Source organism: Idiotropiscis lumnitzeri, chromosome 6 (assembly GCF_059441095.1).
Source record: "Idiotropiscis lumnitzeri isolate Australia: NSW breed Sydney's pygmy pipehorse chromosome 6, RoL_Ilum_1.0, whole genome shotgun sequence".
Lineage (NCBI taxonomy): Eukaryota > Metazoa > Chordata > Actinopteri > Syngnathiformes > Syngnathidae > Idiotropiscis > Idiotropiscis lumnitzeri.
In genome coordinates this window covers 1,064,046-1,080,944 of record NC_142396.1, presented here as the reverse complement: position 1 = coordinate 1,080,944, position 16,899 = coordinate 1,064,046, and the positions used below count along the sequence as shown (strand labels likewise).

The 16,899-nt window shown below is 45.2% G+C and overlaps 1 protein-coding gene across 9 annotated transcripts in view; it reads right to left on the bottom strand.

Moving 5' to 3' along the window:
• Nucleotides 1–16,899, bottom strand: part of LOC148334413 (teneurin-3) — a 106,430-nt gene that overhangs the window by 6,619 nt on the left and 82,912 nt on the right. For 6 of the 9 annotated variants that reach the window (XM_088299599.1, XM_088299596.1, XM_088299598.1 and 3 more), the window contains 21 exons: nucleotides 16,582–16,602; nucleotides 14,762–14,886; nucleotides 14,498–14,605; nucleotides 14,218–14,372; nucleotides 12,849–12,950; nucleotides 12,546–12,719; nucleotides 11,953–12,012; nucleotides 10,987–11,149; nucleotides 10,738–10,876; nucleotides 10,546–10,651; nucleotides 10,332–10,474; nucleotides 9,923–10,101; nucleotides 8,194–8,298; nucleotides 6,441–6,571; nucleotides 4,579–4,748; nucleotides 4,282–4,408; nucleotides 2,238–2,435; nucleotides 1,896–1,955; nucleotides 836–1,180; nucleotides 515–759; nucleotides 245–426 (listed from right to left, as the gene is read on the bottom strand). In XM_088299599.1, the coding sequence (XP_088155725.1) occupies nucleotides 245–426; nucleotides 515–759; nucleotides 836–1,180; nucleotides 1,896–1,955; nucleotides 2,238–2,435; nucleotides 4,282–4,408; nucleotides 4,579–4,748; nucleotides 6,441–6,571; nucleotides 8,194–8,298; nucleotides 9,923–10,101; nucleotides 10,332–10,474; nucleotides 10,546–10,651; nucleotides 10,738–10,876; nucleotides 10,987–11,149; nucleotides 11,953–12,012; nucleotides 12,546–12,719; nucleotides 12,849–12,950; nucleotides 14,218–14,372; nucleotides 14,498–14,605; nucleotides 14,762–14,886; nucleotides 16,582–16,602 (3,038 nt within the window). The remainder of the gene's footprint in view (nucleotides 1–244; nucleotides 427–514; nucleotides 760–835; nucleotides 1,181–1,895; nucleotides 1,956–2,237; nucleotides 2,436–4,281; nucleotides 4,409–4,578; nucleotides 4,749–6,440; nucleotides 6,572–8,193; nucleotides 8,299–9,922; nucleotides 10,102–10,331; nucleotides 10,475–10,545; nucleotides 10,652–10,737; nucleotides 10,877–10,986; nucleotides 11,150–11,952; nucleotides 12,013–12,545; nucleotides 12,720–12,848; nucleotides 12,951–14,217; nucleotides 14,373–14,497; nucleotides 14,606–14,761; nucleotides 14,887–16,581; nucleotides 16,603–16,899) is intronic. The other 3 variants (XM_088299597.1, XM_088299600.1, XM_088299603.1) reach the window with 1 other exon arrangement.

Sequence of the window (16,899 nt, the reverse complement as noted above, 5' to 3'; positions counted from 1 at the left end):
AAACAAAAACTGTTGAATCCTGCCCCCAAAAATAGAAAGTTGCTCCAAAATACAAAGTCGTTGATTCGCAAAAGTGCTCATCAGAGAAAACAAAAGATTTTAAGCCACAAAGAGAGTCGAATCTTCCCTTTTGGTAGATTCCGTGTCTCTACCGTACGTCCATCGGACACAACATCGTGTGCGTGAGCCTTCAAATCGCGCAAAGGCCGCCGTTCAACAAGTGAAGCGGCGTCATTCCTCCTACCTTTGGAGTTGTATTCGAATATCTCGGCTCCTCTCTGTCTCAGAAAACCGTCTTCATCCATTTTGTACTGAACATCTCCCAAACGCGTGATTCTGTCTCTCAGGTCGTAACGAAGAGGCGTCAAGCGACCGCTGTTTCCCGGATTCAGCAAATGCAAATTCCCGTTGAGGTCGTAATTATACCTGCAAGTCCAGTCCATTGCGGCGTTAGCGACATCAAACCTCTTTTCGTGACATTCCCAAAACAAAAAGGCTGACGTGGTGAGCTCACCTCCACATCATTTTTTCATTGAGCGACACCGTCTGCAACTGTCCGTCGACGTCGTACTCGTAGCCGTATTTGGTGGTGTTGGCGAACGGTCCGATCTTGATCTCGCGCTTGGTGACTCGGCCCATGTTGTCGTACTGGACGGTGATCCAGTACATGAGCGAGCGGAAGATCTCATACTGGATCTCTTTGATGCGACCGTGCTGGTCGAAGTGCTTGGTGTACGTCATGACCGCTGTGGAGATGATCTAAAAGAAACGCGAGACCATCAGTTCCGACGGCGCTCATCGGACCTCGCCCCGCTGACGCCCAGATCCGTCTTACCTGGTTGATGTCGTAATAGATGACGCCAAACTTTCCGAATTGCTCCACCTTGCCCGATATGTCATCAAATTGATAGAGATCGATGGGCAGCGGCGTCTCATTGATGACCGCCTGCATGCTGGTGACTCGGAAACTGTTGTCGTAGGTGTAGTCAAAACGGGCGTTCACCATCCCGTCCTCGCTGAAACGGAATATCTGCCGGTCCACCAGCGGGCCGATTTGCCGGTAGCGTATGGAACAGATGAAGCCTTCGGTCTGCAGGTTGACCGTCTTCAGCACGCCCGCCGTCTCGTCGTACGTGAAACTGACCCGCGTCGAATCGTACAGAATCTCGGCCAGTTTGTTCTGAGGAGGAAGATAAAAGATGACGCTCACGTCCAGCACGTCGGCTTCTGCCTACGTGATCCGCGCGAACAAACGTTCCTGTTCTTCTCCCAAAGCATTTCAGACTTCCAACGCCGCGGGGAACGCCTGATGTTGCTCGTGCGCTTCCTGGTTTCCCTGCGCACGATCGATCTCACACTCAAGAAGCAAACAAAACACAACCTTCTTGCAAACATCCATCTTTGGCTCCTCTGCTCTCGATACCTTTGATGGCGTGCAGCAATCAAATATATGACGTCGCTTTTTCTACACGCTATCTAGCAGTGGCGGGCCGTGCATGTCACATGTAGGCCTTCAGTCACGTTGGCCAGCGAGAAGGCCTTCCTGTCATCAACTCGTGATCTGATTGGCTATCGCAACTGCCGATCAACGGTAAAAGCCCCCTTGAGACACAGAATAGACGCCCGCACGATTGTATGTGAAGATGAGAAGCGCGTGCGACTGGTATCGTGAAATCTGCCCGGCAACACGAGCTGGCTGAATTCTGATTGGATAAAAACTCTCACCTAAAAATTCAACACCAGGATAGAATATGACATTAAATAGGATCACGATTTCTTGATGATGTGAGGCCAGCAGAGAAGGTCCCGACGGCCTTGACGGCCCCCCACTGCAATTTAGTAAATATGAAACCCGCCGTGGCAAAACCTTTGAGATACGAAATGAAATCACATACCTGTCTGCGATATTTGTACATCACACGGCGTCCGGTTCCAAGATGGGCAACTCGAAGGAGCTAAAGACAAAGTCAAAAAATGATCAAAAAACATTTTGCAACACACAATAATGCCTCCGTTCTCGCTTTTAACGGGGACCGAAATCCTTGAGAAAGGTGAAAAACTGCGAGGCAGAGGGTGACTTTATCTCTTACTTTGATTTTTGGGGGCGATTTAGGCTTGGATTACGCCGCAGTGCGACACGCGGGACAATATTCTCTGTCCGGAAATGTTTTTGTCGGATCTCGAAGTAAAACGACTTGGGAAAGTAATGGTCAGCTCAGTGTTAGTGTTGAACACACCTGTCCCTCCTCAGAGTAGTCCACCGTTACGGAGGCGTTGCTCTCCGGTGGCGTGTAGATATTTCGGTAGTAGCCGACGGATCGGATGGTCTGCATGGTGTGTCGGGCCACGCTCGGCATGGTCACAGCTGACAGCCGGTCGCCGGAGTCGTAATCAAAAATGTACTGGTGTTGGCTATGCAGCAGTAAGACCATGGACTGTTGAGAGAGACAGAAAAGTCCAGAGCGTGTCACCGGTACGCTAAGTAGGCCAGTCGGTGTGTTTTCAGCCCTCTGTTGAACAGAGCGCCATCTAGAGGAGTCGACAAATATGACAAGTGTCTGGTGAAGCATCTCGAAGCTTCATTCTCCCAACCCGACCAGCGAGTGCCAGCTCGTGACAAATTCATTTTCAGAGCAAAAACACTCGAGATTTCATTCGATATTTGTAGATTATTACGATTAACCGTGGTTCTTTGGAGATGTCACGTTTGCAAAGGTTTGTCTCACTTGACAAAAAAAAAAAAGGACAACGGGGGACAAACGTCATCTGGTTTTGTGCTGAGAATCACCACGGTGCTTTTTGGGAGGCTTGGAAGAAGCTTTCCTTGTGTGCTGTCGCCTTCGTCTTCTCTTTATTTGTGGAAAGTGAAACCGCAGTAAAGTGTGAGAGACGAGAGCGAGCATGAGTCATGAGAAGCGACTTTCGCACGCTTTGTTTGCTTTGCCAACTTTGGGAAGCGACACTTTGCACAAGGGGACAGACTTGAGTTGCTGTTTGCTGGCAACATTTACAGCGATCGGGTAACCTCGCTTTGTGTGGGGAAGAAACGGCAAACAATCGTTTGAAGCCGGTGTGCTTTTTGGTGTGTAGATGCGCGCCATTTATCTCTTCTCCGGTGTCTCGGCAGACACGTCGGTCTCTGTTCTTCACTGAGCAAAAAGAAAAATGCATGCGGGCTTCTCTCTTTCCCCTCGAGTCGGTTGGTTGTCTCGCTGTGCATGGACGTGTGTTTGCATATGCGGCAGGGCCGGAAGATTATCAACAAAATAATAATGAGCATTATTGAAACGATTAGTCATTGATTGGAAAATTTTCTACGACTAAAAATCAACTCCTGAAAAGTGTCATCATCGCCTCATGCTCGTTCGGCGCTTTCTTCTTTTTTTTTGTCCAGTGCGAAACGAGCTTTTAAACATCTTTTTCTGCTCCAGCCTCGAAGAAGCATGAACATTATGTCTTTAATAGATTTATTTGATCTCGTGTTATTTTCACAAGTCTGACTGGGCGAATCTGAGCTCGCTGAGATTGTATTTCATGCACTCCAGAAGTCGATGCTCATTTCCCGTTATTGTTTGAATGGAATCCTCCATTGACGTTTAGCATCAGACTGAGCAATGTTAAAACAATGAAGCATGTTTTCGATGTAAATATAAAAATAAGATTTGCGTCGTTTTTGTTGTTGTTTTTGTGTGTTTAGTTTGATGGAAAAGTCCAACTATGGTGTGATTAAACATCTTAAATCACGGCAGAATCACAAACACGCTACACGCTAGCGATGCAAACGAGATGGTGCATTCAGGGTAGTTTCAGGTCGGCAGACTTTTAAACCAAGGGTGTCAAACTCAAATACGCAGTGAGCCAAAAAGTAAAACTTGAACTTAAAACTTTTTTCATTGAAAATGTTTATCATCAGCGGTTTTATGAATGCAATACAATGTTCAGTTTTTAAAAGGACTATTATCATTTTGAATGTAACCATTATCATGTAGAATGTCGAATGCTATCGTCGTCATTTGGTAAAGCCCGGCGGGCCAATTAGAATTACAATGCGGGCCAAATGTGGTCCGCAGGCCAGAGTTTGACACCAATGTTTTAAACGCACGTTCCGCACGTTGATCATTTTTCTTTTCGTTATAATTCTTTGAAGATCAAGAGAAGCTCAAATCAAATTCACAAATTCAATTTCAATGAATCCCTTTCGCCTAATATGCAGTCTGACTTAATTGGACGACGGTACGATTCGGCGATAAAAGTGTGACATTGTGAATGCACGTAATTTACCTTATCTAAATAAGTGTAGCTCCACGTCTTTCCATCAGCAAACAGTCTGGAAATGATTCTTCCTTGACTGTCGTACTCCCACTTCTCTGTGGTCGGACCCCTTTGCAGGCCAGTGACCTGCCCAGTACTGGACGCACACAGAAGACATCCAGAAGTACGATACATGAAGTCAGTGTTTCACAACCTTTATTGAGCCAGCGTGGAAGATGGGCCAAAATGAGCGATTTGGCACAGACTGAACACGATGACATCGGAATCCGGACCAAAAGAATGCGATGAATTCCTCAGGATGATTACCTGGAGTACGTCAGGTTGACAGCGAGGAGCTTGCTGCTTGGAACCCAAAGCGTGGGATGACCTTGGGTGTCATAGATGATCTTCAGGAGGAACTTGCGGTGATCATCATAAATCTTCTCTGTTCGGAGCGTGCGGTCGTAATCGACAGACAACAGGTTCCTTCCGTTTACCTGACAAAGAAAATAACGCGGATTCATTTTGACGAATCAGTTATATTGGAGAGACGTACCAAAAGGAAAAGTCCTTTTCATAACGCCCATTTTAGCCGTTCGTTCACAAATCGATTTAGTACCAATTGAATACGGCGAGGCGAGTGTAGAAAAGGAGTCTTGGATCTTGTTCCTCGAGGTACCTGTTTTCCATGGCTCCCTGCTGCAACACACCTGATTCAAATGACCAGTGTGGCCACAGAGTGTGTGTGTGTGTGTGTGTGTGGATGTAGAAGAAAAATGTAGCTCTTTGAACGCTGCGATCCACCAGTCAAAAAAAATCACGATTCGAGTTTGCAAACTAAAATCCTAACTGACCTCACCGACAACCATAACAACAACAGACGAACAAATACATGAAAAACGGCAAAAACTGCACCGCATAGCCAGTTTCTAACCTCTCATGATGTCGGATGTTTTGGACATTTTGCCCAACAAAGTGAAACATGCAAGTGCATTCTTCTGTGTAGGATAAGCACAGCACAATAAAGAGCGAGCGAATTGCGCATTTGCATGGAGTGCACATAAAAGTCAGGCAGCGCAACTTTTTTTATTTGTATGTTAGGTTTATGCTAATCTGGCATTCAAGTCAATTTGTCATTCAGGATGCACTCCCTTCGCCAGTCCTGGAATCAAAGCTATTATCTTTAATGATTTCAATCGCTGCTGCAAGACAACCGGAATGAACGTACTTGTTTATATATAGAAGCGGGGACACGTTCATACACATTATTCACACTGTGGCTGACATAAACTTCCCAGTGAATTCACACCAGCGTTCGTCCAGTTCCCATCGCAACGCATCCCATTACCAGTCGTGGATCGTTCAGGAAGTTTTATTAGCGCTTGCTGTGGACACACTTTTCTTGCTTATTAAACCGCGCCAGTAGACTTCAAGCAATATTCAAACAGGGGACAAATGCGCATCCGCCGACCTTGTAAGAGGAGCTGTCGTCATACCTTAATAGATCTAAATAGTGAAGTAAATTTGACTTAAGTGACAATTCTTCTTCTTTTTGTTTTTTTCAAACATTTGTGGCGGCAACGAAGCAGCATGACCATTTTAATCACGTTGTAGTTTTCATCTGTTCTTCTATGACGTCTTTGCTGGACTGACAAACGTGTCTGAGATTGTAACTTGACTAGACTCGACTGTAGTTACAACATTATTGTTTGTTTAGTTGCAATGTGACCAAAGTGCAAAGCGAAGAGGTGCAGGTGGTGGACATGACAAGTTATGTAATATTGAGAGTTCTATTTATTTATTGTAAATGAATGTATTCATCTTGTACTTTTGGAAGTACGGGACAAACTTACGGGAGGTTGAAGTGCAATATAAAGCAAATCCAAAAAGATTTGATAGGAAGTGATTTTAAATCCATTGGAGAAAATAGTTATTCTGTCTGGTAACTAGTTACTTATTAATTCTAAACGAATTAAATGACAAACTCATTTACTTTTTTGAAGCAAATAGTGATAGACATAAGTGGCCGGGAATAAAAAGGTGAAACGTCGATCTTTTCGATCAAACGCAAAAATGTCAGTCTCCAGCGAAAACTGGAACTGGAACGGTTCTAAAACTTTTGTCACGACAAACTGAGTCCAAGCAACAATTTCTCTTCTGTGGTTAATGTCATTTGGATTGCAACTCACTCTGAGCTTTCTTCCAAAGACAATGATTTTCCCTCGCGTCTGTTCCTTCCGAAACCGCCACTCCACCAGATTTTGGCCATTCTCTCCTGGAAGCGACATGTTGCGGCGCGCTACGATTGGGTTGGCGGCACCTGCATTTGGACAGAAAGACACAGCGGGCCAACAATGTCCGATGAGGAAGGATTCGGTTTAAACACCATGAGCTACACTTGCACCATAGATGGAAATCTTCTGACAAGAGCTGGATACAAAAATCACTTTATATTTTACCAAAAAGAAAACAACAACAAAAAAAAAAAACACAGGAGACGCCACCATCACAGACACCTCCGGCCCAGATTAAAATGATACTCGGTGCTGAGCAAAAAAAAAAAAAACCTTCAGGATGACGCCCGAGTGTCACACCTCGCAGCCCAGAAGCCCCCATGAGCAACTAAAAAGAGAACAAAAAAAAGAGAAGAAACAAGCTAAAAACTACAAAACGAAGCTAAAAGCCCGAAAGATTAGATAAAAAAAATTAAAAGAGTAAAATAAATGATTTAAAAGCCAAATTACAAAGTGGGACTTGAGCCTCCTCTTAAAAAACAACATTTTGACCGTTTAGAAAACAGCCAGAGGAAGAATGCTTGCCAGAAAAATTCAAAATCTATTGAAAAAGTCTCGCCATCACAATTTCACAGGGAAATCTCAAAGTGTGAAATGAACATTTAAGTTGAAGACATTGCATTTATAGGCTGCTAGAAAAATCACAGCCCGAGGGGTGAAATTGGTGTGTTCGCCCATGAGAATTTGGAATGACGGACACTTGATTTGCGACTTTCTTGTGAATTTATGTGCATCCATTTTTAGCGTTCTGTGCATCAATTCCCAAGTAACAGATTTCCTCATGAATACAAAAATAAAAAAAGAAATAAAATGAATAAAAGGCAAGGAAGCTCAAGAAGAGTACAAGTGGGTCAACAGACAGGACCAGGAACTGGAAAACGCGAGCGCAAAAATGCAAAGTAGCAAGAAAGAGCAAGGATGGATGCAGAAGGCATGGAAGAAAGCTTGACGTCTTGACAACGTGTCGCCGAGCGAGTCCAGATCAAATAAATCAAGAAAGAAATGGAAAATCCGTTCCCATTTGCCTGCAAGAGACGCTATTTGAACGGCTTCTGCTGCACACACCTCGTCCTCCAGGGGGCAGTGTGGTGCACTCATGCAAACCAAGGGTGCCCAAGTCGCGGACGGAGGCCGAAAGACGGACCGGCAAATTATGGTAACGTGCCCGTCTCGGCTATCTAATTACCTGCTCATTTCAGAGTCGGAAGAAAATCGGTGATGCCATCCGTGACATTTGTCGTTTTAGCATTAAGCTAGCAGAGGGGAAACAACGAAAAAGCGACAAAGCATATGTTTGGTTCAATAAACAACGTGTGTAACGCTCTTTCTTGTGTGTTTAAACCAAAATGTCAAGAAACAGTTTGAAAAAAGACACCAGGTGACTCTTTTGGAAAAAATGGCCGCCATCTGCCAAAATGCACATTGCACGCTAAGGGAGGACTGAATCATGGAACAGACAAAAAAAAAAAAAAACACTGGCGTCTATCAGAGTTTTTACAAGTGAGATTGCGAGAACGTAGATGTTCTCCCAAACTAGGCAGTAAATTGCGTTCTCAAGGAAATGTCTTCGTTTTGCCGCACACGTTAAATGTAAATGAAAATGCAGCATCTCATCTCCTTTGCAATTTTGGAGGTAATGCGCACTCACCTGCCAGAATATGAGGCTCGGTCTGATAATGCGTATCCATCCCGTTGGCATAGATGACCCGCAGAGAATGGTCATTACCCACCTGGTAGCTGTTTCGAAGCTGGTCTATGGAGGAGAGGGAAGGAGCATGTGGTGACTATAAAGACGACGTATCATCGGAAAAAAACTTTGAATTGATTGTCTAGGTGGTGGGAAAAAAGGGCGACCGAAGGATGAGAGGAGAGAAAACAGTTCAATTAATTAGCAGCACCTTATTTGAACCTGCTAATGGAGCACCGAGCAGGTATTAACATCTCGCTGCCCCTTTTAATTTGCGTTCCCTTGACCTCACCGCTGGTGTGCACGCATGGAACTCAGCAAAAGGGATGAATGAGCAAAAGGCTTTTTTTTTTTCCATTTGCCACCAAACATTTTTTTTCACCCCAAAGCTATTTCTAATGACGGCAGGTAAAAACATCATCCGAGAGGGCAGAGTGAGAAAGTGGCCGTCATCCGATGGGCAGATTTGGTATAACGACAAGAGATGTGACAGATGGCGGCGGGCTTTGCGACGAGGAAGGACGCTCGGTTGCAAACGAGAGAGGAGCACGGGATGACATACGAGAGCTTCAGCGAGTGCGCCGCTTTGCATGTCGACGACGAAACCTGAGAGAGATTGGACGCTGCTCGGCGGTGACATGAGAGACCGAAGCCAGACGGCATCAGACGATTACGGCGCCGGGGGAAAATAAAAGGACGAGGTGGACCCAAGGCAGACCCGAGGATCTAAACGATGGAAGTTAAGAAAGGAGAAATGTTGCGGAGTTTAAAAAAAAAAACAAGAAGAGGTCACGGCGACGACGAATCTCCTCATAATACCATCGTTTCTGACTTCACGGCCGGACAAATAAGATACAGAAAAGACATTGAGTGCGTTTTGGACGAGCTCGCTTCTTTTGAAAGGTCTTGAAAATGGCCTGGCAAGTGTATCTGCAATTAAATCCACACTTTTCCCTCCTGGGTTGAAAAAAAAGCAAAAATATATTTGAAATTTTCCAACGGTCGCCAGTTTCGTCTTTGCGATTTCGCCGAGCGATCACAAGCCGCGTTCATCATCTTCAACGTAAGGCCAATGAGAAGGCTCGCGACCAAGAGATCCGCTCCAAATGCAATTCGATAGAAACTCCGAAAATCCGATCGTCACCTGATAATATTTCTTGAATTCTTTGCATGATCGTCGTGCAATCAACTGAATTCCATGTCATCTGTTTTTGTTTACAAAGCCGGTAGGAGCGCTCAAGGGACGTCGCCGTCGGATGAAACGATGAATAATGTAGACGTATCCATGCAGGAGAACACGTCACTCGTCGATGCTGTTGAATAAGTTAGTAGCTCGCGATCGATACCGCTCCGCCGTGTTTGTCTCGCACTCGAGGCACACGTAACGCAAACTCAAACAAATCGCCGCCGGCCACGCATGGCCTTGGTTCAACTGGCTCCGTCATTCTTTATTGAAGCGAGGAGGTGCGAAACGTGCCTCGTTGTCGGAGCACGACGGCACGTCATGTGGAGCCAAGAGCGAAGAAGCAGGTTTTCAAAGACCTCATCCTTCCATTGAAGATAATTTGGGGGGATGTGGAAGAAACCAAATCTTCATTGATCAATATTGTGTATGTTGGAATGACATTTTAAGGGACGCGCTCTTTTTAGACACATGATCTAAAGTCTAAATCCAATTGAAGCTCCTCACCCTGCACCAGAGTGTAGAAGGAGTCTATGGATGACAGGTTGGTCGTTATGGAAACATCCTCGTCTCTCCCTGACGTCTCAATATCCACAGCAACGGCCCCCGATGACATGTCGCCGTGGAGATTGGTCACCACGCCAGTGGGGAAGGTAACGTTCGTCAAACGGCCCTCGCTGTCATAACTGCCGGGACAGTGAAGAGGAAGAGCGCGATTCACCAAATGACTTGACAGAATCTACAATTCAAACCATCATCCGGCTCAGGCAATCTTTCGCGTACCCGGCAGGAGGCAGTCGTTGGAAACAAATGACATTGCGCCGGTTGCATTTAACGGGACTTTTTCCATTTGCGCCGAGTTACGGGCTAAATAAATGAACGAGCGTTGCAAATACTTAATAACGATTCTACTCACTCGTAGAAAGTCGTCCAGCCAATTTGGATGCTTTTGGTGGCTAGTAAGCCACTGTTGCCATGGTAACTAAACAAGACCAGCTCTTGCCCCTGAGCTGTGAGAGACTTCAGACCCCCATTTGTTCCGATGGTCAGCCAGATGACCTAAACATAAACGCAAACATAGAGAAACGCCATCTCGCCGATATTTCGAAGCGCACGTGAGTCGTTCTCACCTGATTATCTGGAGCGACCACACGAACGGGCATCCTGTTGGTGTCTCGGCGTATGCGCAAGGTGTTGCCGCTGCTGTCGGTCACTGCCGTTAAATCCTCCTCATTGCTGAAAGATCAGCAAAGTCCAAATCGTCAACCGTGCGACTGATAGGCGGGAGGCTGGCGAGTGAAAATATGGTGACCCGCACCAACCTGTAACTGAAATTATATTTGTAGTCGCCGGTGACCAGCGAAAGCGTGAATTGGTGAGTTCCGTTCAAGTCAAACACGTAGAGCTCCTGGGAGGCGGTAGAGGCCACTTCATACGAGCTGGGACCCGATGCCAAAGAGCCTGAGGACACACGAGAACCGCGATTAGTCGGAATACTTTGAGGCGTTGGCTAACATGAAGGCGGTGCCAAGTTCGGCCAACCATTTCAAGTCAATCCAGTGAGCACATACCAGTCAGGGGTCGGTTGCGCCGGATTGCCCGAATGCGGATATTTCCTAGATCGGCCACAAAAAGTGTCCCGTCCGGGGACACCGCCAAAGAGGAAGGACAATTAAGTCTGGCATCTTTTGCATAACCGTCTCCTGTCTGGTAACAGTCACAGTTGGCATCATTCTGCAGGAGGTGCGGAAGAAAGACGGAACATTAACAAAGTGTTGACTACGCCAGCAGCCGTCACCACAAAGACAAAATGCAGTGGTGGGCGGTCAAGGCCTGCAAGTCCTTCTCGGTTGACCTAACAGAATCAAGAAATCATGATCCTATTCTTCACATATTCTATCCGAGTGTTGAATTTTTAGGTTGGAGTTTTGATCCAATCAGAATTCAGCTCCCTCGTGTTGCCAGGCAGATTTCATGATATCAGCAGCACGCACTCTTTGTTCAAGGCTTTCAGATACGATCGTGCGGGCGTCTGTTCTGCGTCTCAAGAGAACTGTTACAGTTGCTAGACAGTTGTGAGAGCCAATCAGATTGCGAGTTGATGACCGTTAGGCCTTCTCGCTGAAGGTGATGATTGGATACTCACTTGTGAGGGGGCAGGCCTATGCGGTCTCAAATTTCCCCATTGTGGGACTAATAAAGGACATCTTTATCTTTATCTTTAATCAACACGCCCGAAAGTCGTAACTGGTTACCGTTCGGAAATTGGAAAGATATCCTTGCTTTTTTTAAACCAAGGAGGGAAAAGTGTGGATTTAATTGCCGATAACACTTACGACGCCATTTTCAAGACAAACCTTTCACGAGAAGTAAGGTCGTCCAACACTCAGTACTGTGTAAGTGTGTTTCTGTATATTATTTTTCCAGCCGTCAGGTGTCATAAATATGAGGGGGCATTATGAGGGGGATGGATTCCAGTCGGACTAAGAACGACTTCGCTGAAGGCCGCCACTGAAGACATGGAGCGCTTGAAGTACCTTGCAGTCACAATCGGCAGGTGCTCCGGCCAGGTAGGTAATTTCTCCATCAGTTGACACCTACGAACAAGCAATTAAAAGCGCAAGTCAACGCAAAACAGTTCGTTGCAATATGTTTTACGTGTCTTGACGAGTCCGAACACGGAATTTGTGGAAATAAGAGTTAAGCAACAAAATCCAGTCAACTCGGGGGGCGGCCATTTTGCCACTTCTGTCGACGGAAAGCGCCATCACAGTTGCTCTGGGCGAAGCTAACGACCAATCACGGCTCACCAGTTTACTGAAGCTGAGCCATGATTGGTCGTTTTGGAGCGGAGGAAGTCACGCCTTCATTGAACATCCGCTGATAACGACGAGTCACGAGACAACGTCATGTGACCCTCGGAAGAAGGTGAACGACTGTCGCCAAAAAAAAAAAATGTAAATGACAACCTGATAATAAGAACCGATAATTTCAGATATTTGACTGATCAAAATTGTTTTAGAATTGGTGTGTCAATTTGGGGAAATTTGACAGGCGCCCCCCCCCAACACGTTTGTGGCCTCCAGATAATCGCAGACGGACGCCCCTGAATGTGGCACATCACGATTACCTGTCGGATGCGATGGATTTTTTTCTCATCCGTCTCGGCGATGTACAGAATGCCGCTGTAGGACAAAGTAATGGCCGTCGCTCCCTCCAGCATGGTTTGCACGGCTCGCTTTCCCGTGGTGTATTCAATCCCGGGTACTTGGCAGTGCATGGGACGGCCCGCCACAATACGAACCTGAACGCACACACAAAGCACAAGTCCTTCCGTAAATTCTTGAATGAATCATTTTGCTGTTTTCTTTTCACCGGAGTAGACGGCACGCGATACGGCACCGAGCATTTGGAATGAACAAAAAGAGCAAACCTGTCTATTTTCAGTGATCTGCAGCACAACATTGTTGTCCAAAACGTAGATGGAGTTGTCCATGGGACTGATTGCCAGATCCGTGGGCCATTCCAAACGAACCTGGATGCAAACATGTCAAGGTGGAGAGGTTTATCTCAAATGTTTTTCGGACACGTTCTTCCGTCACCTCACAGCTGCAACGACACGTTTATTTATTTGGGGGACAGTGACAAATATTTTACGTCAAACGTGAAAATAATTTCCACTTGAATCCACTTTCTAGAAAGTTTTTACCAAGATGGCACCAATGTGAGCGGTCGCCTCGGTGACTCCCGTCTCGTCGTTTTTGGCGACCTTGCACAGGAAGAAGACTTGCCGAGCATGAGGGCGTCCACTCTCGGCTTTTATTCGCAAACTTTCCCACAAAGTTTTTTGGGGGAGCTAATAAGTGGCGTGTTTTACCGGCTGGACTTTACGGTGCAAGGTGGCGCCCGCCCCCGAAGGAGGAGCGAGTCAGCGTGGCAGTGCTCCAGCAATGCGGGTTTCCAACCCGACTCCCACTCCGGACCGGTGAAAAGTAAGGACAGAAGCGCTCTCAAAGGACGAGGACGGGACGGTTATTTTTAGGAATAAGGACGACGGGACGATGACGATAGTTGGCCCAGTTTTCGGAAGGAGGATGGACGGGCAAAATAAAATCAGGTAATAAAGTGCCCGTCTCTGATTTTCACCGTCGTTTGAGAGCACAGCCAGGCTGACTCTTCCAAACATATTTTTTTCTTGTAATTTGATTTGATTTTATAATTTTATTTTCTAGTAATGTTGAGCTAATAAATCATATTTAGCAAACAAGTCATTGGAGTTGGAGTTCCTTTTAAAGTTACTGAGCGCGAGAGAGGCGTTTGCAGTTTCATCGTCTGCCCACGTGGGTTATATCCAAGGTGCTTTGTATCTTTCCCAAAGACAAAAGACCATAAAAATTATGCAAGTAAAGCAAATTGCACGCCACAGACGTGAAACGTTGCCTCGGATGGCGCATAGGTTTGAGTTCTGAACTTCAGCACCGGACAAGCAAATAAGAAATGGTTGGAATCTTTTTTTTTAATATATTTAAAAGGTTACTTATATAACCTGTTCATTTTTATTTATAAATAATTTTCTAACATGTTTTATTTGGTTTGACTAGTCTAAACATCATATTTGGATTGATCGTGCATTTTGGGAATTATGAGTTAAGCAGCAAAAAGCCACGCGTTTTTAGCCATCTCGGGGGGGGGGGGGGGGGGCGGCCATTTTGTCAATTCCTGTCGACTTAAAATGACATCACAGTTGCTCAGGGCGAAGATAACGACCAATCCCAGCTCAGCGGAGCCGTGACATATGTCACCTGTCTTATGTGCATGCTGGTATCACAGGTCAGAGGTCGTGCAGATGTCAAGTCATTGCTTCCCAGCACTGTGGAGATGATCCCATTGCGGTCCACTTTTCTGATCATCGTCCCGTCCACAAAGTAGATCAAACCATTCTTGTCCACTGCAATCCCTGAATCCAGTAGAAAAAAAAAAAGAAAACTCACCAAAGCACAACTATCCTTTTAAATGTAATCATTCCATTTTTTGGAATAACTAAAGTTCCGTCCGTGCGTGTGTGTGTGTGTGTGTGTGTACCTTTCGGTCCCAGTAACTGAGCTTCTGTCGCTTTTCTTCCATCTCCACATCGTGCTTCATCAAATGGCGGACATTGTTCACCAGTACCAGCCACAACCTCCCCATTACCTTCAAACACAAACAAAAAAACGCACACAAACACACATTAGATGTTGCAAAAGTCATCTGACTCAAATATTTTGCCATCATGCTACGTTTCTCATGAGCGACCAAAAAGGGTTGCCATAGAGTTGGACGTATAGAAACGGCGCTCGGCCCCCTTACTGATAAGGTCCCGCGCACCACTGAGGTTTTTTGGTCGGTAGATCCGCCGTGAGTTGGTGTCCGACACGTAAAGCTGTCCTGTCGCTGGATCCGTAGCCAAATAATAGCGATGAGCAGGGTTGTTGCTAAAAGGGAGATGAAGGCAAATGAAAATAAGATCAAAAGCCGACAAAATTGATTTTGCCTTTTGATATTCTTCTCCTCGGTTTTGCCACCTGTCGCAAATGATGATTATTTGCTAGAAAATAAAATCACTTTTATCAGTTTGAACATGAAATATCGTTTCTTTGTAGTACATTCAATAAAAAATGATTCGTTTTAATGATTGATTGATTGTTATTTTCAATTTACATCTTGTCCCAGCTTCAATGGGATTGGGGTTGGACCTTTTTAAGTTATCGTGATTAAAATACATTCAATAATAAATAAATCAATAAAAATAAGTTCGTCACAATATTAGTTGTGACGGAGTAAGATCGTGTGAGTTGACAAAGTCGCTGGCAAATTTCCAGCGACTCGACTCGACTCGCTTGATTTTCTCTCCACATGAACTCGGGACTGGCTTGACACTTGACGTTTACGACTCGAGACGTGCTTGTGACTCGCGCAAAAGTGACTTAGGTCATTAGCGCAATATCCTTTTTGAATAGGACGTTAACAAATTCCCCGTGCAAATGAAGTGCCACGGAAGGTCGCATTCAGTTCATGTCTTCGTCAATTCCACCGTGAGTGTTCGGAGCTTGTCTGAAAATTCGGACTAAAATCTATAATGACGCGCATCATGTTTAAATGATCACGTTCAGGCTTGGAAAAAATGTAATAATGTTGCAAAGCCCTCTCGAGAAGCAGTTTGCTGATGATGGCTAATTGTTGGAGACACGCATCGGTGTGTGCGTTTGGTGGAATGCACAACAAACACGTGTGCTGGATGCCATCGAAAAAAAAAAAAAGTGGGATTTTTTTTTTTTTTTTTTATGAATTTATTTTTGATGGCAGGGTGTCCAAGAATGCTCGTGCATGGTATTCATCAAGAGTGAGACTAAAGCCGTTAGGCAGACAAGGAATACATTAAAAAAAAAAAAAAAAAAAGACCATTAAGCACACCAAGAACTATCTATAGCCTGCTCTGTCTTCTCCTTGGTTCGTTGCGCGTCTCTCCTGAGCTCTCCTGGCCTCGGGCTGCTGCTTAAGTGATGACTGTGCCATTCATCTGAGCTGACAACACAAAAATAGCCGCTTTATCTGCAACACTTGTCAAGATGGACAGAAAAAAAGACAATAGCCACTGTCCCCAAAACTGCAGCACACAGTCTTGTCGTTGGTCGAAATGCAAGTTCAACATAAAATTTGGAACCATTTAAGTCGGTAAAAGTGTCATTTGAAATCAAGTGGACGGCAAATGGTTAGCCAATTTTAGATATAAATACAAGGAATACGGGAGCAAAAAGTTGCTTCATAAATTGCAGCTTGAATGAACGAGCAACTTTTGCTGTCATCGTGATTTTCTTCTTGGCTCTGAATCCAAAACGGTACACTGAGGAGTTTCTAGCTTTGACCGTTCACATTTAGTCTCTCGGCGTGAAGCGGAGAATGATAGTTACTCGCCTTTTTCCCCGGGATATGGAGAGATGCGTTTATTTGTGCGAGTGGACGACACAGCAAGCGAACTGAAAGATGGCAAGTAAAAAAGAAGAGGCCACCGGTTGAAGAACCGAATCGTGCCGAATGCTGGACGGGGATGAGGACATGATTGTTTGCTTCAGGAAAAAAAAAAAAAGAAGGGTTCTGTTTTGGTAGTAGAAGTGATTAATCACGCTTACCTATGTCTGAAATCTTTGTTTCTTATTATAGTGCAAGCAAAGGAAGAAAAGAGAGGAAACAGAAGTTAGGGAACAGTTGGTAAGGTACAAACGCATTTCAGAAGCTGAAGAGCACCGGCTTAAGACGCAAATGCGTTTTCCTCATTCATTTGAATCTGTCGAAATTGGAACACGAGCACGGCGCTCAAAGGAAAAGTTGAATGCAGAAAGGATGGAACGCGACCACACGATAAGGCAAATGATTTCCATCATTTTGAAATTACAACAAAGAAGAAAAGCACGGATGAAATGAGCCAAAAAAAAAACAAAAAACGTCGT